This window comes from Microtus pennsylvanicus, chromosome 1 (genome assembly GCF_037038515.1).
Source record: "Microtus pennsylvanicus isolate mMicPen1 chromosome 1, mMicPen1.hap1, whole genome shotgun sequence".
In the NCBI taxonomy this organism is placed as follows: domain Eukaryota; kingdom Metazoa; phylum Chordata; class Mammalia; order Rodentia; family Cricetidae; genus Microtus; species Microtus pennsylvanicus.
Window position 1 is genome coordinate 98,256,560 of NC_134579.1, and position 21,841 is coordinate 98,278,400.

A 21,841-nucleotide genomic window follows, 5' to 3' on the forward strand; every position below is an offset into this window, starting at 1 on the left:
TGTTTTTCAAGACAGGATTTCTCAGTAGCTTTGAAGCCTGTTCTGGAACTAGGTCTTGTAGACCAGGCTGGTCTTGAACTTACAGAGATCTACCTGCCTCTGCCTACCAAGTGCTAATATTAAAGGTATACACCACCACCGTGCAGCCTACAGTAGCTCTTGATGTCAGGGATGGTGATGCTTCCAGAAGTTCATTTATTGTAGAGGATTGTTTTGGCTTTTCTGGTTTTTTGTTTTTGCATATGAAGTTGAGCATTGTTTTTTCAAGGTCTGTGAAAAATTGTGCTGGGGTTTTGATGGGGATTACATTGACTTTGTAGATTGCTTTTGGTAAGATTGCCATTTTTACTATTTTGATCCTACCTATCCAAGAGCATGGGAGATCTTTCCATTTTCTGGTATCTTTCACAGCTTCTTTCTTCAAAGACTTAAAGTTCTTGTCATACAAGTTTTTCACTTCTTTGGTTAGTATTACCCCCAAGATATTTTATGTTATTTGTGGCTATTGTAAATAGTGGTGTTTCTCTGATTTTTTTCTCCACTCTGTTGACAGAGGTTTCTGTCCTGCCTAGCCTCACAGCTTTTCAGTCCCAAAAAAAACACAGAGGCTTACATTAATGATAAACTGGTTGGCCTATTGGCTCAGGATTCTTATTAATTAACTCTTATATCTTACATTAATCCACAATTCTTATCTGTGTTAGCCATGTGGCTTGTTACCTTTTATCGGTGAGGCATCCTCATTTTGCTTCCTCTGTGTCTGGGTGACAACTGCAGACTGGGCCTTTCTTCCTCACAGAATTCTCCTATTCTGGTAACCCCACCTATACTTCCTGCCTGGCTACTGGCCAATCATAGTTTTATTAAGCCAATACAAGTGACAAATCTTTACAGGGTACAAGACCATTTTCCACAGTACAGCTCCTTTATCATTTGTATATAGGAGGACAACTGATTTTTTGAGTTGATTCACGCCATATTACTGAAACTGCTTATCAGCTGCAAGAGTGCCCTCATCAAATTTTTGGGGTCACTTATGGATATTATTATATCATCTACAAATAGCAAAAGTTTGACATCTTACTTTCCAATTTGAATCCCTTTGATTGCCGGGCAGTGGTGGTGCATGCCTTTAATCCCAGCACTCGGGAGGCAGAGGCAGGCGATCTCTGTGAGTTCGAGGCTAGTCTGGTCTACAAGAGCTAGTTCCAGGACAGGCTCCAAAGCTACAGAGAAACCCTGTCTCAAAAAAAAAAGAATCTTTTGATTTCCTTTTGTTGTCTTATTGCTCTAGCTAGAATTTCAAGTACTATGTTGAATAGGTAGGGAGAGAGTGGACATTGTCTTGTTCTTGATTTTAGTGGAATCAATTTGGGTTTCTCTCCATTTAATCTAATGTTGGCTGTCAACTTGCTGTATATTGCTTTTATTATGTTTAGATACATTCCTTGTATCCCTAATCTCTCCAAGACCTTTATCATGAAGGGTTGGTGGATTTTGTTGAATGCTTTTTCAGCATCTAATGAGATAGATGATCATGTGGTTTTTTTCCTTTCAGTTTATTTATGTTGAACCATAGATGCATCTCTGGGATGAAACTAACCTGATCGTGGTTGATAATTTTTTTTTATGTGTTCTTGGATTCAGTTTGCCAGTATTTTATTGAGTATTTTTGCAACAATGTTCATGAGACAGAGTATTTTGTAATACTCTTTCTTAATTGCACCTTTGTGTGGTTCAGATACCAGAGTAACTGTTGCCTCATGAAGAGTTTGGCACTGTCCCTTCTGTTTCTACTGCATAGAACAATTTGAGGGATATTGGTATTCTTTGAAATTCTGGTAGAATTGTATGGTGAAATCGCCTTGCCCTGGACTTTTGATTTGGTTTGTTTTGGTTGTGAGACTTTTGATAACTACTTCTATCTCCTTAGGGGTTATAGGTCTATTTAAATTGTTTATCTGTTCTTAATGTATTCCAGAAAATTGTCTATTTCCGTTAAACTTTCCAATTTTGTGGGGTACAAGCTTTTTGAAGTATGGCCTAATAATTCTCTGTATTTCCTCAGTGTTGTTATGTCCCCTCTTCATTTCTGATTTTGTTAATTTGCATATTCCCTCTCTGCCTTTTGGTTAGTTAGGATAAGGGATTGCCTATCTTGTTTATTTTCTCAAGGAACCAACTCTTTGTCTCATTGTTTCTTTGTATTGTTTTCTTTGTTTCTATTTTATTGATTTCAGTCCTCAGTTTGATTATTTGCTGGTATATACTCCTCGTGGGTGAGTTTGCTTCTTTTTGTTCTAGAGTTCTCAGATGTGCTGTTATGTTGCTTGTGTGAGATTTCTCTGTGTTCTTTATGTAGGCACTTAGTGCTATGAACTATCCTCAACACTGCTTTCAAAGTGTCCCATTGGGGTATATTCATTTTCATTGAATTCTAGGAAGTCTTTAATTTCTTTTTTATTTCTTCCTTGGCCCAGGGGTGATTCAGTTGACCACTGTTCAATTTCCTTGAGTTTGTAGGCTTTCTGCAATTAGTGTTGTTGAATTCTATCTTTAAGCCACAGTGATCTGATAAGATACAGGGGGTTATGCCATTTTTTTTGTATCTGTTGAAGTTTGCTTTGTGACCAAGTATGTGGTCAGTTTTAGAGAAGGTTCCATGAGGAGCAGAGAAGATATATTATTTTGTGTTTAGATGGAATGTTCTGTAGATGTCTGTTAAGTCCATTTGAGTCAGGACATCTCTTAGTTCTCTTACTTTTTCTGTTAAGTTTCTGTCTGGCAGACCTGTCCATTTGGGAGAGTGGGGTGTTGTAGTCTCCTACTATTAGTGTGTGGTTTGATGTGCAATTTAAGCTTTAGTAATGTTTCTTTTACATATGTAGATGCTCTTGTATTTGGGGCATAGATGTTCAAAATTGAGACTTCATCTTGATGGATTTTTCCTGTGATGAGTATGAAGTGTCCTCTGGCATTTCTTTTGATTGACTTTAGTGTAAAGTCTATTTTTGTTAGATATTAGAATAGCTACATCCTCTTGTCTCTTAGATTCATTGGAAAATCTTTTCCCAACCCTCTACTCTGAGATATGGAAAATCTTTTCCCAACCCTTTACTCTGAGATACTGTTTGTCTTTGAGTTTGAGGTCCATTTCTTGTATGCAACAGAGGGATGGGTCCTATTTTTGTATCTATTCTGTTACCCTGCGTTTTTTTATAGGTGAATTGAGTCCATTGATATTAAGAGATGTTAATGGCCAGTGATTGTTTTCCTGTCATTTTTCAATGGTAGTGTTCATGTGTTTCCCTTCTTTGAGGTTTGTTAGTGTGAGGTGTGAGGTTACTTGTTGCCTGTGTTTTTGTGAGTGTAACTAACTTCGTTGGGTTGGAGTTTTCCTTCTAGTACTTTCTGTAATGCTGGATTTGTAGATAGGTAAAAATTAAATTTGGTTTTGTCATGGGATAACTTGTTTTCTCCATCTATGGTGATTGAAAGCTTTGCTGGATATAATAGTCTGTGCTTACATCCCTGATCTCTTAGTTTCTGCAGCATATTTGACCAGGGCCTTCTGGTTCTCAAAGTTTCCATTGAGTAGTCAAGTGTAATTCTGATGAATCTGCCTTTATATGTTACTTCTCCTTTTTCCTTTTTTTTTTTTGTTTGTTTTGTTTTTCGAGACAGGGTTTCTCTGTGGTTTTGGAGCCTGTCCTGGAACTAGCTCTTGTAGACCAGGCTGGTCTCGAACTCACAGAGATCCTCCTGCCTCTGCCTCCCAAGTGCTGGGATTAAAGGCGTGCGCCACCACCACCCGGCTCTCCTTTTTCCTTTGCAGCTCTTAATATTCTTTCTTTATTCTGTATGTTTAGTTTTTTGATTATTATATATCTAGGGGACTTTCTTTCTTGGTCCAGTCTATTTGGTGTTCTGTAAACTTCTTTGTACCTTCATGGGCATATCCTTCCTTAGGTTGGGAAAGTTTTCTTCTATGATTTTGCTGAATACACTTTCTGTGCCTTTGATCTGAAGTTCTTTCCCTTCTTCTATCCCTATTATTCTTAGGTTTGGTCTTTTCATGGTGTCCCAGATTTCCTGGATGTTTTGTCTTAAGGATTTGTTGGATTTAATGTTTTTTTTTGACTAATACATCTATTTCCTCTATAGTATCTTCAACACCAGAGATTCTCTCTTCCATCTCTTGATCTCTTGTATTCTGTTGATTATGCTTGCATCTGTAGTTCCCATTCACTTACCCAGATTTTTCATTTCCAGAATTCCCTCCATTTGTGTTTTTTTTATTGCCTCTATTCAGTTTTCAAGTCTTGATCTGTTTGAAATGTTTGCCTCACCTCTTTGATTGTTCTTTCTTGGTTTTATTTAGAAGACTTAGTGATTTCTTCCAATTTTTGTTTGTCTCTTCATCCATTTCTTTAAGGAAAATTTTCAATCCTCTTTAAGGATCTCTATCATCTTTATAAAATTATATTGAAGGTCATTTTCTTCTGCTTCTTCTGGGTTATGATGTTCAGGTCTTCTTGTTGTAAGACCCCTAGGTTTTGGTGGTGCCATATTCGTCTTTATATTGTTGGATGTGTTCTGAAACATCCTTCTGCCCATCCTTTCCTTCACTGGGTGCAGGTGAAGCCTATGCTTCAGGGGATCCTTCTTCCTCCAATTGATAAAGGTAGGGCCTGTGGCTTAGGTGGTTGCTCTTCCTCCGGTTGTAGGCGGATCTGTGCCTCTAGTGGGTGCTGATAGGCTCTGGGGCTCCTCTCCAGGGACAGTCTGGCCCAAGGCTCCAGTGGCCATAGATGTGGTGGAGAATGGTGGTGAGTGTGTGGAGGTTGCTCAGGGTCTCTGGGGCTTAGTGGGTGGGGGTGGGGCAATGGGATGTTCCTCCCAGGGCAAGGGCCTAGAGAGCAGAGCCCTCCAAATGAGAACCCAGATGTTTACCTCTCCAGGGGCAGTCTGTGCCGTCTCCGGTGATTCCAGATCCATAGTCCTCTTTCTTTTCCCACAGGTGTTCTATCTCATGATGTCTTGGCCTGAGCCCACGAACCATTGGATCCCACCACCTCGTCGTGCCTCTAAACATGCCTCTGAGCCCAACAACTGGGACTCTCTCCCTCAAGAACTCACCAACCTGACCAGCCTTCTGTACTGGCCTCCAACTGGTAGCGACAAGGATGACTTTTTGGCTTCCACCAGCCCCAGAACCTCAACTTACCACTTGAAGGGTCCTGCTCAGACCAACTATACTCTGGGAAGTAATCTAGAGGCCATTCTTGTGGCTAGGGACCACCAGGGTAGGCCCAAGACTCATGGTGGAGATCTGTTTCGGGCACAGCTTCTGGGCCGGGAGTTGAAAGCAGGAGTCCCAGGGGAGGTGAAGGATCTGGAGAATGGCACATACCTCTTGTCCTTCCCCCTGCTCTGGGCTGGACCGGCCCAGGTGCAAGTGAGGCTGATCCACTCCAGTGAAGTAGTCGGGGTCCTACAGAGGGTCTGGAAAGGAAAACGGGCCACCGTTGACTTTAGGGGGTATTTTCGAGACAGGGATGGCACTCAAGAGACTGTGATCTGCAACGTGGACCCCCAGTCAACTGGAGCCCAAGGGCCCACCTGCCAGTACAGGGATGTGGTCTCTGGGGAGCTCTGGTTCTGTGCTCAACCCTCTACTCTGCCCTGCGATGCTTTAGTCGGTCACTCCAGTGGAAGTTACCTGAAGGTGACCACACAGCATGATGAAGAACTGATGGCTGGGTAAGACATCTAGATACTGAATGCGTCCCAGGCCTACATTCTCTCCCTCTCCCTCTCTGCCTCTGTGTCTTCTCTTTCTTTCTGTCTCCCTTCCTTCCTTTCTATTTTTTCCTTCCTTCTTTTCTTTTGTTTACATTTGTGTGTTTGTGTGTGTACATACACGAGTGGGCAGTTCATGTATCTGCCATAGAGTGCATGTGGAAGTCAGAAGGCAACTTGAGGAAGTCAGTTCTTCCACCGTGTGGGGCCATTTATCAAACTCAGTTATCATGCTTGACAACAAGAACCTTTCCCTGCTGAGGCGTCATCAGCAGTGTTTTAGTGATTCCTGCAGCCCAGGTTGAATTTAAATTCCTATGTTTGAGGGGCTGGAGAGATGGCTCAGAGGTTAAGAGCATTGACTGTTCTTCCAGAGGTCCTGAGTTCAATTCCCAGCAACCACAACCATCTGTAACGAGATCTAGTGCCCTCTTCTGGCCTGCAAACATATGTGCAGGCAGAACATTGTATACATAATAAACAAATCTTTAAAAAAAAATTCCTATGTTTGATAGAGGATGACCTTGTAAGGGAGGCAGAAAACTCAAGAGCTCAAGGTCACCCTTGGCTGCATAGTAAATACAAGTCCAGCCTGGGACGCATGGGCATTACACCCTGTGGGGAGGGGGCTGGGCTTAAATTAATTGAGTAATTGAGTGTTTGTGTAACATCAGCAAAAAAGTTATTGTTCTTTCTAGACTCTAACACCAGGAAAATTGTAGTTTTCATTTCCTGTGGTGGTCCGTTAACTATAAAAAAGAACTACATAACCCCTTTGTTATCTTGACTATTAGTGACCTGGTGTTTGTTCTCTTGCGTGTGTGTTCCTCCTAACTATTACAGTCGCCCATCAGTGCTCCCTTTAGTGTAGTGCCCTGGGATTAGGCAGAGGAGAGATAACCAGTCGTTCATGGTATGTTCTTTGCAAATCAAATTTTCACCTGGCCAACCTCCGTCAAAGTTCATGCTCAGTGTTTCTTCAGGAGTGTGACTGACCAGCCACTCCCTTCAGGCATTTCTCCCATCCTGGTGACACCAGCAGCCATTGGGAACATGAGTGATGTGGGTAAGTGAGGCTGGAATATGGGCGTGGGGACGGGAAGGTCATCAGCTGAGATGGGTTGTGGGCTTTTGTTTTGATTTGGAGTGTATGTGTGTGCGCACACTTGCTGTGCAGAAGTGTATGAGGTCGGGCTTTCATCAGACCGCTTGCCCCAATTGCTCTCTATTTTGTTTTATTTGACTTTAAGTGGTATTGAGTTTATTTCCTTGTTTTATGTACTCTCGTGTGTATCTGTAGTCCCAGGGTTTGAACTCAGGTCATGAAGCCTGAAAGCAGGTGCCTTTACGTGCTGGACCATCTCACTGTAGGCTTTTGTTGTTGTTTCTGTTTCCTTTCTTTTCTGGGTTTTTCAGTATTTTGTTAATCAGTAGTAATCAGAGCATAAATGTGGCGTTCTGCCAGTCCAAAGTATGCAGAACTCAAGTAGGTGGGGGAGCTAATTCTGCTCTTTCAAGCCACATCCAGAAAGCAAGGGAGTCAGGCAGGAGCCAAGTACACATATTATTGTTCATAGAGGTTCCAAATGCGATGTTTGCACAGTGACTACCTAGAGGCCTTTACTGACCAGGAACCCATGGTATTCAGAGGGACACAGTCTCTTTCTTGGTTTTCCCTCATAATGGAAAAAAAACTGAAGGCATTAGTTTCTCCCTCAAAGAAGTAAGGAACCCCTGGAGCCATCATATGCCCAACACAAAGGTGAGACTGCATGGTAAACAAGGAAGATTTGTAGGGTCCTCCCAACAGCACATAGAGCTCCAATCAGGATGGTCCTTAAGAGTCCACATGAAGCCGGCAGTCGTGGTGCACACCTTTAATCCCACCACTCTGGAGGCAGAGGCAGGGGGATCTCTGTGAGTTCGAGGCCAGCCTGATCTACACAGTGAGTTCCAGTACTGGCTTATTAGTTACTGAGAAACCCTGTCTCGAAAAAAAATCCACATGAAAACACACACACACACACACACACACACAATCAGAATGAAATCTATGTAAAAATTCTGCTCAACCACTAAAGAACACTGGGCACAGGGTGAAACATATCAGTTGTTTGTGCTCTTGGCTGGAGTATACCAGATACAGTGTCCCTAGAGGAGGCAGGGGGGGTCTAGAGCCTCAGGCACAAGGTCACAAGTGGCCAGCCACGCAGCCTTGGGATGCATGTGTCCAGTCGCTTGAAGTGTCTGAGGCAGAGATCTATCCCACTCCCAGTACCCTCTAAGCCCAAAATGGATGGTCACTGAGGGAAATACTTGAGTTGTTCCCAGGTGTGGGCGGCCACTCGTGCCAGGGAATGTGCTGATTGTCAGCCATCAGCGCCAGGCTGGAGGAATGGTTCCAGGTGTATGTAGGAAGGACCTAGATAACTGGTCAATGTTCTAGAACAGTAAATAAAGGGTCACATAAATAAAGGCTCTTTTTATTTTTTCAAACAAAGTCTCTCACCGAGCCTGGGGTTGACTGGTCAGTAGGCTCCTGGGATCTGCTGTCTCCACCCCCCCCCAGGTGCTTGGGTTCCAGGCACACTACACCCAGTGTTTACATGTGTTCTAAGAGTCAAACTTAGGTCTTCACCCTTGCACATGCCTATACATCACCCACTGAGCCAGCTCTGCAGCCCTTATGTAATGGATTAGTAAAATTCTGCAGGTCCCCCGTGGCTGCAGCGGGCCATGAGACCATGTCACAGGTCTCTAAAGTGGGCATGCCATGAAACCATGCCACAGGTCTTGGAAGGTGGTTGGTCCTGGGCAGGGAACCACATGGCGGGCAAGAAATAGTCGGATAGGCACACCATGCAAAGTGAGGTTGGATATTTATTTAGTCGGTTATGGAGGAAACAGAGAGGAGAGAAGTGCATAGAGTCAGAGAGAGAGAGAAGCTGCCTCTTCGAGAGGGAGATGAAAAGGAAGGGATTCAGGCTGCAAGCAGGAAGGAAGATCTGCCTGCCTCAACAGACGGGTGGGGGCGTGGCTTGTCTCTTAAAGACACAGGACAGACCATTACACCTTAGATGGGTACTTTAGGACTTTCCTGCCAGGGAAGTGTAGTAGTATGTAATACTAAGGCTATAACAGCATACTTTCTGGATTCAAATGCTACCTCTGTCTGTCACTGAACTTGAAAAAACAAATATTGATGGACTGGAGATAAACTTAATGGGAGAGTATTTGCCTAACTTGGACAGGGTACAGAATGTCATCCCCACTGTTTTGGCCCATCATCCTTGTTTTGATCACCATAGTCACTTAACATTCTAGGATCTCAGTGTCACCATCTATAAATGGATACAGACAGTTGTGAAATATTTAACTATGTAAAGACATGTTACATTTGTTTATGCTGTGGAATATTGCTTTAATTGTGTAAAGGTGTATTACATTTGTTTCTGCTGCCTTTGTTAACGATATAAAGATGTGTTACATTTGTTTATGCTGTGGAATATTGTTTTAATTGTGTGAAGGTGTGTTGCACTTGTTTCTGCTGCCTTTGTTAACGATATAAAGATGTGTTACGTTTGTTTTGCTGTATTTGTCTAATTATGAAAGTGTTGGAGACCAGTCTCAACAAAAATACCTCTTGCCAGAGTAGAGGTGTGGGGATTTAGAAAATATTGTAAAGAATATGAAGACACCAATGAAAATAATGAAACAGAGAAACATAGAATAATATCAGAAGGGAGTTCCAGTGAGTACTGGAATTCACCCACATTTAATTTCCCGTTGCTTAAAATACCCCTGACCCCAAAGGTAGGAATAAGACAAAAAAAACTGTATTAACATCATACGGGGAAATGAACAGACCAGTTGAAGGTAGCAGGCTACATCCATAGTTAAACATTTTGTTGCTAGAACAAAACAAGTCACCCTCACACCCTAGACCAAAACATTCTGTAGGCAAAACACTCCCTGGGTGGAATCCAAAGTTATCTCCTTAAGGGAACTGGAACTTAGTTGGATCCATAGACTTTTCTTTAAGGTAGAAAGATATTTACTTCTCTATTCTTGAAATACAAGACTGGCTATTAGCTACACCTGTTGACAATAACCTTGAGAAAGCAGAACTCTCTGATCTAAATCTAGAGAACCTTTGAGGTAGAAACACAATAACCTTGAAGGCCTAGAAGTGAGTTCCAACTCTCTAACCTTGGTCAGCGTGCCCCCACAGAAAAGATGTGTGGCTGTTTCACCTTGCCTGCCTAAGGCGCCTTATTGGTCTATAAATAAAAGCTAACCAGCCAATACCTAGGCAGAGAAAAGATGGAGGGCAGAGAGAATAAGTAAGAGGAGAACTCTAGGCTCCAGAGAACAAGAAAGGAAAGAGACGTGAACAAGGGAGAGAGGGATATGCCCATGGCCAGAAGTCAGGCAGCCACCAGCCAGTCATAGAGATGGCAGGAAAGTAATATATACACAAAGAAAGAAAGAAATGAAAGGAAAAGAAAAGAAAGAGTGAAAGAGGGAGGAAGGAAGGAAGAAAGGTAGGTAGGTAAAAAAAAAACCTCTGGGTGGTGGTGGTGCACTCCTTTTATCCCAGCACTCAGAAGGCAGAAGCAGGCAGATCTCTGTGAGGTCAAGTCCAGCCTGGTCTACAGAGCAAGTTATAGGACAGGTTATAAAACAACTACAGAAAAAACTGACAAAAAGAAAGAAAGAAAGAGAGAGAGAGAGAGAGAGAGAGAGAGAGAGAGAGAGAGAGAGAGAGAAGGGCAAAAATATAGAAAGGTTAAAAAGCCCTGAGGCAAAACGTATGAAGAGAAACATGTTGAGTTATAAGAGCTAATGGGATAAAAATAAGGTAAGTCCTAGCATTCCTAACTAATAGTTAGTTTTTGTGTTATGATTTGGGAGTTGATTGATGGCCCAAAAGAAAAAGCCTGCTGCATGCTACAGAGAGTGCCACATTGCGATTGTGAACCAGCACACCTGTAGTCCCAGCACTCTAGGGGTGAAGGCAGGAGGATTAGGAAGTCAAGACCATTCTCAGCTTCATGGGAAGTTTATGGCTACCATAAGCTACATAAGACTATTTCAAACACTCATGTGCACACACACACACACACACACACACACTTCACAGGTTCTGTAAGAGGGCATTGATATGCTACATATATGGTATATAGAAGAATGCCTGACTGGAGCATAGAAATGGCTCACTGTGCAAAGGGGCTTGTAGACAAGGCTGATGACCTGAGTTCAAACTTTGGGATATACAGGTGAAGGTAAATAACTGACTCCCAAATGCTGTCCTTTAAGTACCACATGTGTGATTTGGCATGCACACATCCACACACAAATAAACAAGTGTAAATAAAGATTCATTTACAAAAACACTAAGAATATTGACATTTTACAAGATGTCCATATTTTGCTAAGTTACTCTGCTCTGCTTTTCTCCCTCCTATATAGCCTTGCCCTCTCGGCCCCCATGCCGCCCTGGCCACCTGTCTCCAAAACCCTCTGGCTTCTACTACCAAGACAGATGGCACTCAACGTTCTGTTCTAGCCGCTCTTTCCCCACTGTGGACAGCATCCTGAACTGCCTGGCTGGCCGCATTGTCTACATGATGGGGGATTCCACCCTTCGGCAGTGGTGGGAGTATCTGCGAGACACAGTTCCCTGTGAGTGACCATGGGGTCAGAGGAGGGCCTGTGAGGACTCATGATGGGAAAGTCAGGCAACACTTACATTGAAGGAGACTCCCATGCCTCAATGGAGGCATTTTCTCAATTACAAATTCTCTTTCCAGATAACTGTAGGTTGTACTAAGTTGACGAAAAGCAAATTAGGACACCTGAGAACCCATCCCCACTGTCCAGCACTAGGATTCCAAGCATATATGACCATACCTAGCTATTTTTAATATTTATTTATTATGTATACAATATTCTGTTTGTGTGTGTGCCTTCAGGCCAGAAGAGGGCACCAGACCTCATTGCAGATGGTTGTGAGCCACCATGTGGTTGCTGGGAATTGAACTCAGGACCTTTGGAAGAGCAGGCAAATGCTCTTAACCACTGAGCCATCTCTCCAGCCCTCCACACCTAGCTTTTTAATATAGGCTCTGGGAGCTCCAACTCAGGTCCTCATGTTTGCACTGCAAGCAGATTACCAAATGTGTCCACAACTTAAGTAACTTAGAATTAGCCACCTTAGTGAGCTACAGGACAGCCATGGACACACCATGAATGTAATAGTTTAAGTAAAATGCTGCAGGTTCCCAAGTGGCGGCAATGGCAGTGAGCCATGAGACCGTGCCAAAGGTCCCCGAGTGGCAGCAGGCAGTGGGCAGTGGATCCTGAGGCCATGGTAGACCACGAAGGCAGCCAGGTCCCAGGCAGGAAGCCGCATGGCAAGTGAGAGACTGAGCCAGATAGTCACGCCATGCAGAGTGAAGTTGGATATTTATTTAGTGGGTTATGGAAGGAAAAGGGAGAAGGGGGAAGAGCAGAGAGTGAGAAGCAAAGAGAGAGATAAACAGAGAAGGGTAAGGAGAGAAGGGAGAGTCAGAAGCTGCCTCTTCGAGAGAGAGACAAAAAGGAAGGGACTATGGCTGGAAGCTGAAGATCAGAGTGCCTTGGTGGATGGGGGAGGGAATGGGCATGGCTTGTCTCTTAAAGGGACAGGACAGAGCAATACAGTGAGATCCTTCTAAAAAATAAAAAGAAAGAAAGAAAAGAAGAGAGAAAAAACTGGGTTTAGTAGTACACTCAGGTAGAAGCAGAAGGATAAGGAGTTCAGGGTCTTCCTTGACTTTCTAGAGAGGCTGAGGCCAGCCTGGGCTACATGAGCCCTTGACTCAAAACAAAAACAAGCAATGAGAACACAAACATCTGGAGGTCATTATCAAGATATTAGTTGACTGGGATGCAGGGGAAATTCAGGAAGTCGAGAGCATCTTGGGTAGAGACAGTAGGCTTCTTTCATCCATGCTGCATTTAAAGCAACAGAGAAACATTAGATAATGTTCCTCTTGAAGTATGGAATGAGACGCAGGAGTCTGGTAACTCTTCAACAAAAACCCAAAAGAAGGAAGTGGCTGGATTCCTTGCAGGTAAAGATGGCAAAGAAAAATGGGCGGAGGCCAGAAAAACATCTCAGCAGGTTAAGGCATTTGCTATGCAAGCCTGGTGATCTGAATTCAAATCCTAGAACCTTCGTGGTGCAAGGAGAGCTGACTCTCAAAAGTTGACTCCATGTGCGTGTGCACTCCATGGTACACTCTGTGCACGCTCACACACTTATGTCATAAACACATATCTTCACACAACAACACAACGGAAGCGGGGAGAAGAGGTGAGGGGAGGAGAAAAGGGCAGGGAAAGGAAAGGATGGGAGGGAAGGAGAGGTGGAAAAACAGGTGGCAACATGGGCCTTGGTAGGACCTGACTATAATCTCAGCAGGTGGGGACAGGTCCATCAAGAGTCCAAGGTCACCATCAATCAGCCTGGGCTATGAGATAGCCCCTTCTCCTACAACAAGGGAACGAAGATGAAAGAAAAAAGAAGAAAAGCGTGTAACAGAGCCAAAATTTTATAGAATTAAGGGCTTGAACATGGCTCAGGGATGAGTGCTTGCAGAGGACTTGTGTTTCTACATATGTGTAATATGTATATTAAACATGTTTTTGAGACATATGTACATGTGATATATTATCCACATATATACACACACATATATACACACACACATATATATACACTCACATATATATACACACACACATATATATATACACATATATACACACACACACATATATATATACACACACACACACATATATATACACACACACACATACTGTAGTGTTGCACACCTTTAATGTTCCCAATCTGGAAACAGATACAAGCAGACTTGTGACCTCAAGGTCAACCTGGTCTGCATAGAGAGTTTTGGGCCAGCCAGGGCTACACAGTGAGAGCTTGTTCCCCACCCCCAAAAGTAGGAATGTATATTTATACAAGAAGATAATTGACAATTCTGCTATTAAATTTTCATAACATTTGTTTATTTGGCGTCTATATGAACAATCATTGCTACCATGTGTGTGAGGGGATCCTAGGTCAATGTACAAGAGCTGTTTCTCTCCATCCACCCTATGAATCTTAGGGGTTCAAACTCAAGGCACCAGGGCTGTCATCTGAGACATCTTCCTGATCCCCTATGTTAATATTTTCTTTCTCCTCCTCCCGACAGCTCTGAAGCCAGTTGATCTACATGTCCAATATCAGACAGGTCCCCTGATGGCTGTGGACACAACTCGGGGGACAGTGTTGCACTGGAGGGCCCACAGCTGGCCCCTGCGCGCTCGTCGCACTCCAGTGGCCTCCTTGCACTCTGTGGCCAGAGTTCTGCATGGCCTGGCCGGGGGTCCCTACACAGTGGTGGTGCTCGGTATGGGAGCCCACTTCACCACCTTCCCTCCATCCATCTTTGCTCGAAGACTGGCAGGGATTCGGGAAGCTGTGAAAGCCCTGCTGGACAGGGAACCCAGCACTCTGGTGGTTATCAAACTGGCCAATACTGGCTACAAATCCGTGTATGGCAGTGACTGGCTCACAATCCAGGTGAACAGGTTCCTCCGCGCTGCCTTTGATGGTCTCCAAGTGGCCTTTGTGGATGCATGGGAAATGACCTCCAGCTTGGCTGTACCGGACAACATCCACCCAAAGAAGCTTATTGTCCGCAATGAAGTGGAATTATTCCTGTCCTTCATCTGTCCCACCTGAGTGCTCCTGAGGGACCTGAGAATGAATGGAGGCAGAGCCTGAGTGGGGGCCATCAAAATGGTGGACAGCAAATGATGGGTAGCTGAGGCTACCCCTACTCACCCGCTGTAACACTCGGGTCTCCATATTTTATACATCTTTCTATGGACCACACGGATAAGTCTAATTTTATATAAATGAGATGATATTTTACACAGTGTCTTCTTTTTTAACGTGAAAGGTTGTGTTTGGTGTATGCACACATGTGCGTATAGATGCCCTCTCCCGTGTGTACACAGAGGCCAGAGGAGATCTTAGGGTGTCCTGTTGTATCACTGTCTACCTAATTTCCTCGAGAGAGGGTCTCTCACTGGACCTGGAGCTAGGCTGGCAGGCAGAAGCCTCATGGATCCTTTTGTGTCTGTCACCCACAGCCCTGGGCTTACAGCACAAAGTTCATATCAGTTTTTTTATGTGGTGTTGGGTTTTCACACTCAGGCCCTCATGTTTGCATCCTTACCCACTCATTTTATTTTTTTAAGGCAAGTCTTAGGGTTATAGAGATGGCTCAGTTGTTTTTTTTATATATTTATTTATTATGTATACAGTGTTCTGTCTGTGTGTATGTCTGCAGGCCAGAAGAGGACACCAGACCTCACTGCAGATGGTTGTGAGCCACCATGTCGTTGCCGGGAATTGAACTCAGGACCTTTGGAAGAGCAGGCAATGTTCTTAACCACTGAGCCATCTCTCCAGCCCAGCATTGGCTGGAGGCTGGAGAGATGGCTTGGCAGTTAAGAGCACTGACTGATCTTCCAGAGGACCCAGAAGACCGGGGTTCAACTCCCAGCATGTTGCAGCTCGTAAGTGTCTGTAAATCCAGTTCCTAGGAGATCTGGCACCTTCACACCAACGCACATAAAATAAAGTTAAATAAATCTTTAAAAAAATTCTAAAAAAAAAAAAAGCACCACTGGCTGTTCTTCCAGAGGACCTGAGCTCAATTCTCAGCACCCACGTGGCAGCTCATAACTTTTTGTAACTCCAGTTCCCAGGGATCTGACACTCTTCCCCCAACCCAGTCATAGTTTCTCTGTGTAGCCCTGGCTGTCCTGGAATTCACTTTGTAGACCAGACTGGTCTCAAACTAGAGATCTACCTGCCTCTGCCTCCTGAGTGCTAGGACTAAAGGTGTGTGCCCCCACTGCATGGCAGCATATACCAACACTCCTACACAGACACACAAGTGGGAAAAATATCAATGCACATGAAATAAAAATAAATATAGCAATGCACATGAAAAAAAATAAGTCATTGGGGCTGGAGAGATGGCTCAGTGGTTAAGAGCGTTGCCTGCTCTTCCAAAGGTCCTGAGTTCAATTCCCAGCAACCACATAGTGGCTCACAACCATCTGTAATGAGGTCTGGCGCCCTCTTCTGGCCTGTAGGCATACAGACAGAACATTGTATACTAAATAAATAAATCAATTGAAATTTCATCTTTAAAAAAAAAATAAGTCATTAAAAAAGGCAAGTCTTCATGCCTTCCTCCAGTCCCTGAGTACTGGGATCATGGTCATGCAACCACCCTGTCTCCTACCAGCTTATGCTTTATTTTTAATTTGGGGAATGTTTTTATTAGTTTCATTACAGATTTTGCAATTTTTTTTAAGATTTATTTATTGTGTATTCAACATTCTGCCTCCATGTATGCCCACACGCTAGAAGAGGGTGCCAGATCTCATTACAGATGGTTGTGAGCCACCATGTGGTTGCTGGGAATAGAACTCATGACCTCTGGAAGAGCAGCCAGTGCTCTTAACCACTGAGCCACCTCTCCAGCCCAGATTTTGCAATTGTTGAGAAATAACAGAGAAGGATCCCTTGTACCTTGTACTGAGTTTCAATGTCTTGGAGAACTGTGTGTACGCAGTCAGGATGCGAATGTGAGGAGACTAACAGTCCTATCCGGATGTTTCCACTTTTGTCGGACTCACTCGTGCATTTGTCTGCTTCTTAATTTTGTGTCTCTGGGCATGGATCCCAGGGCCTGGACATGGTAGACACTGGTAGATACCATTGAGCCATGCCCCAGCCCCTCACTGGGGGATTCTAGGCAGGGGCTCTACCACTGAGCCACACCCCAGCCCCTCACTAGAGTATAATAGGTATGTAATACACAGGAGCTGCATCAAAGCAGGGTCAAAGTACTAATGACTCTCTGGAAAGAACTCAAGACCAAATTAGAAAGAAGAAAAATAAAACAAAACATCTCATCTAACTTTACTGAAGATTTAAGTTAAATCGCCAGGCCACAATGGCTCACACCTTTAATTCCAGTACTCAGGAGGCAGAGGCAGGCAGACCTCTGTGATACCCTCTCCAAGTCAGGATTTCCAAACACAGTCCTGTCAGTGGTTAGAGTTTCGATGTCTGAAGTTAGGAAGACAAGCAAAGCCACACAAAAGATAAAATGAGAACATTTCCTGGACTCTAGTGTGGCTCCGCTGTGGACACTTGTGTGTGTCAGAAAGAAGAATGGCCCATTTCCGAGGTGCCTTGAGCCAGCTTAGGTCCAGACAAAGATAACAGAAACCCAGGACCCTGCTAGCATGCACTAATCTAACTAGCCCTCAACAAACTACAAGTTTAGAGGAAAAGAGTAACCGATTGGCGCAGGAGCGATGACTTGGTGGTCCACAGCTCTAGCTGCTCCATCAGCGCGGGTCCACTGGTGTGTCAGCTTCTTCCCTTTTGCTGTGATGAAAGCATCTCAGGGAAAAAGAGTCCAAGTAGGAGAAGGAGAATCTAAATGGTGGAGCAAGCTGCAGGCATGGAAGCAGGAGCAGGAAGCGGAGAAATTACATTAGGAAGTAGAGATATAATTGAAAACGTGTTGAAGCTATAAACCCTCCAAGCCCTCCCTTCATAATGTACTTCCTCCAGCAAGGCAGTACCTCCTAAAGCAGTGGTTGTCAACTTGTGGGTCATGACCCCTTTGGGGGTTTGAATGACCCTTTCACAGGGGTCACATAAAACCATTGGAAATATTAGATAGTTACATTAGAATTCCTAACAGTAACAAAATTACAACTACGAAATAGCCACGAAAATAATTTTATGGTTGAGGTCACCACCACATGAGGAACTGTACTGAAGGGTCACAGCATTAGGAAGGTTGAAAACCACTGTTCTAAAGGGTCTGTAACATTCCCCCAAAAACAGTGCCATCCAGTGGGGATCAAGTGTTCAAATACCAGAGTAGTAGCAAATTTGCCCCTACCCCTTTACAAATCCAGTCATGTTTACTGCCAAGTGTCCACCTTGTCTACAGATGAGCTGACCCCTTAACTTTGAGACAGCAAAGGAAATATCCTAAAAGTGGAAATGCCACATCCTTCAGAACAAAGAGAGAGTAATTGGCAGAATAAAAACATTGTGTCCTTGAACATAGCTGAGAGATAAATCATTCCCACACACCTTTCCAAGATTAAACGACATATACTTTTTATATTTTTGGTTGTGAGCCCAGCCTTTAACGGCTGAGCCATCTCTCCAGCCCTAAACGACATATACTTTTTACTGTGTGTATAAAAAGAAAAGCTGAAGCCAGGCGATGGTGGCGCACGCCTTTAATCCCAGCACTCGGGAGGCAGAGGCAGGCAGATCTCTGTGAGTTCGAGACCAGCCTGGTCTACAGAGCTAGTTCCAGGACAGGCTCCAAAGCCACAGAGAAACCCTGTCTCGAAAAACCAAAAAAAAAAAAAAAAGAAAGAAAGAAAGAAAGAAAGAAAGAAAAGAAAAGCTGAAATTTCAGTCATAAAGAGAAAGTCCAAAACAACTTTTGTAGGAGACTTACTGCTCCCTACCTACCTGTGGGAGACTTATTGTTCCCTGGATCAGTTTCGCCCACCCTGTTGTGCTTGGCTTCTCCTGCTGTTCTGATCTGTCAGACACTAACTCTGCAAGGAGTTATTGCTCCATTGTTCCTGTGTTCTGAACATTCTGACTTTTCTGCATGTTGCAGTTAGGGACTTTCTGCCTGACCATCAGACCATGGTTAGGTTGCCTAGTAAGTTGCCTAGTTACCCATATACACATGAAGAACTTTCTCATTTTCCTTACCCTATATTTACCTTGCTTATTCCCTTAAATAAACAGGACTTAATCAGAATTCTGTCTTGTCTCCATCTCTTGTGTCTCTTGTCCCTTTCCATTCTCACTCCCCCTCTAGGGTCTCCATTGACTTAACCACAGATAGGGGCAGACTTTTATTTAAGACTGATGTTGACATCCCACCAGGTCCCACAGTCGTTTATAGGTCTACATTAATCATAAACTGGTTGTCCTAGTAGCTCAGGCTTCTTATTAATTAATTCTACATTTTGCATTAACCCATTCATTATTCTTGTCTGTGTTACCCATGTCATGTGGCTTGGTAACTTTTTTGGCGAGGCAGTCACATCTTGAATCCTCTGCATCTTGGTGACAACTGCAGAATGAACCTCTCCTCTCTCCAGAATTTTCCTGTTCTCAATGCCTTGCCTATACTTCCTGCCTGGCTACTGGCCAATCAGTGTCTTATTAAAATACAATTGACAGGGTACAAACCATTGTCCCACAGCACTTCCCCCTTTTAAAAAAAAGAACTCTGAATCAAATCTCCTTTGGTTAGCTTTTCTCCTGACCATTATCCATAACAACTTGTAACCAACCTTCTAAACAAAGGCAAGCATCCATAAACCATTTTTTTGGGAATGTGAGCATAGTTTTCTAAGCAACTTCCTGCGGATTGGGGGTGCTAATAATCTTATGTGGACCTAAAGAAAATTTTGAATTATGGTTAAGTCCTGAATGGGATATTATGTGAGGCTTGATCATCTCAGCCAACAGTCTTGAAACTGTTCTGGATGCAGAACTCAGAGGAAACTCCAACAGAGCTCCTCTGAAATGTTAGATCGTCTGGGCCATCTGCTCCTATTGGAGATTCTTTTAGGGGGTCTTCCTTGGTCAAACCTGATTTTTCTTAGCCCAGAATAAATCCACAGCTTCTCATTTCCTGTGGAAATAAAAGCTAAACCTCTTCTCCAAAGTAACAGATCTCTGTGAGTTCAAGGACAACCTGATCTACAGAGTGAGCTCCAGGACAGCCAAGGATACACAGAGAAATCCTATCTCAAAAAGTCAAAAATTAAAAATAAAAGAAATAGAGTTTAAAATAAAGACACATAAAGATGAAAAATATACAGAGAGTCTGGATACTGTATGTTATTGTTTTGTCTTTGAATTGTTTGATGGCTGAGGAAGGAGCAAAAGCTGCTAAAAGATATTTGATTATAAATGCTTCTGGATTAATCTAACATAAATATTTTGAAAATGCCTTGACTTCAAAATTTAAGTCAAAAAGTATGTTACAGAGACAGATAGGCATGCCATGCAGAGTGAGGTTGGATATTTATTTAGTGGGTTATAGAAGGAAAGGGGAAAGGGGAGAAACAGAGAATGGGGAAGAGCAGAGAGAGAAAGAAAAACAGAGAGAGGGAGAGAGAGGGGGAAGGGGAGAAGTGGGGAGAGATAGAAAGGAAGGGAGGAAGGGACTCAGGCTGGAAGCAGAAGGAAAATCTGCTTGCCTTGGCCCACCAGGGAGGGAGAGGGTGGGGCTTGTCTCTTAAAGGGACAGGACAAATCATTACACTCAGAGCCACAATAAAACTGGAATAAGGGTAGGTACCAATAACTTCTCTCACTCTAGGACTGTGGTTCTCAACCTTCATAATGCTGAGACTCTTTAATACAGTTCCTCATGTTGTGGAGACACACCCCCCCCCCGCGCCATAGAATTAATTTTTTTAAGGATTTATTTATTTATTATATATACAGTATTCTCAGCATTCTGTCTGCATGTATACCTGCAGGCCAGAAGAGGGCACTAGATATCACTACAGATAGCTGTGAGCCATCATGTGGTTGCTGGGAATTGAACTCAGGACCTTTGGAAGAACAAGCAGTGCTCTTAACCACTGAGCCATCTCTCCAGCCCCATAGAATTACTTTTGATGCAACTGTATAACTCTAATTTTGCTTAGTGTTATGAATCGTAATGGAAATATGTGTTTACTTATAGCCTAGGGCATTCCCTGTGAGCCATTTGACCCCCACCCCTCCCCCAAGAAAAGAGGTCGAGACCCAGAGGTTGAGAAACACTGCTCTAACACTTCCTGTTGTTAATTAATTAAATCCTGGCTTGGCTGTAAGGTAAAAGGCAAAGGCGATTACGCGAGGAAAAGACACAGACACGCAGCGGTCCCACGTGGGTGCACTTTAATGGGGGGAGGGGCAACAGGCAGGTACAGGTGTGTAATACACTAGGAAAGCAAAAGGAACGGGAAAGGGAAAGGGCCGAACTCGTAAAGACCTTCGCTTTTAACGGGGAATGCAAAGGCTTCTGGGAAATGTCCGTATCCAGGAGAATGCTGGGAACTGTAGTTCGGCAAAGGAACAACATTACACCCTTTTGGTTTGATTAAAAAAGAAAAAAAATTGGGGGACCTTGAAGGGTAGGGAATGGGGGCGTAGTCCGGTCTCTCATGGCTGCTTCCTGCTGGCTTTGGGCGTTGAGGGGTCCAGGGAATGTCCCATTGGCATTTGAAGTCGCTGATCGCTGGTGTCTGACGTAGCTGGTTGAAGAGATTGACTGTCATCTGAGGTAGCTGATTGAAGAAATCTGTCTGGCTCTCCTGAGTAGCTGGGTCATCATTAAGATGCTGGAAGGCAAAAGTTGCATTAGTAAAAGGAAGAAAATTAAAAAAGTAAAAAAGAGGTTAAAAAGTGTGGGGGAGATACTTATCATTAATGGTCCGCTTGTGCTTGATTTGTTTGGGTAGGTTGGGCTGGCATCCTGGAGCTTAAAGAAACTGTCTTAAAAGAAATAGATTCTAACCATGCATTTCTTAACATTTCAGGGGCCACTGCTGCAGTCAGTGGCTGGCCTGTTATGTTAAAAAGTTTTGTAGAGGAGAATCTGCTTACCACTTGACTCCGTGTTTAATGAGGGTACCTGCAACGACAGCTAGATTATTTATGGATTTAAAGAAGGGAGGGTGTGTTAACACAGCGACGGATGGGGACCAGTGTTCTCCTTAGCCTGTGGTAGGGGAACTGGATCAGGTGTCCTTTGGAACTTAAGAGAACAGGCTCCAGTTTGAGTTACCGTATATGAAGGATTATCTTGAGCTGTGGAGATAAACGGTTTAAGATGTGACA

The 21,841-nt window shown here is 43.6% G+C and overlaps 1 protein-coding gene across 2 annotated transcripts in view; it reads left to right on the plus strand.

Annotated features, from left to right (window-relative positions):
• The window catches only part of LOC142851314 (NXPE family member 3-like), a 32,192-nt gene extending 16,647 nt beyond the window's left edge, over positions 1–15,545 (plus strand). For both annotated transcript variants that reach the window (XM_075975190.1, XM_075975194.1), the window contains exons 3-6: positions 5,021–5,763; positions 6,786–6,868; positions 11,275–11,487; positions 14,067–15,545. In XM_075975190.1, coding sequence (XP_075831305.1) covers positions 5,021–5,763; positions 6,786–6,868; positions 11,275–11,487; positions 14,067–14,599 — 1,572 coding nt within the window. In that variant the 3' untranslated portion in view covers positions 14,600–15,545. The remainder of the gene's footprint in view (positions 1–5,020; positions 5,764–6,785; positions 6,869–11,274; positions 11,488–14,066) is intronic.
• Positions 15,546–21,841: the final 6,296 nt, after the last annotated feature.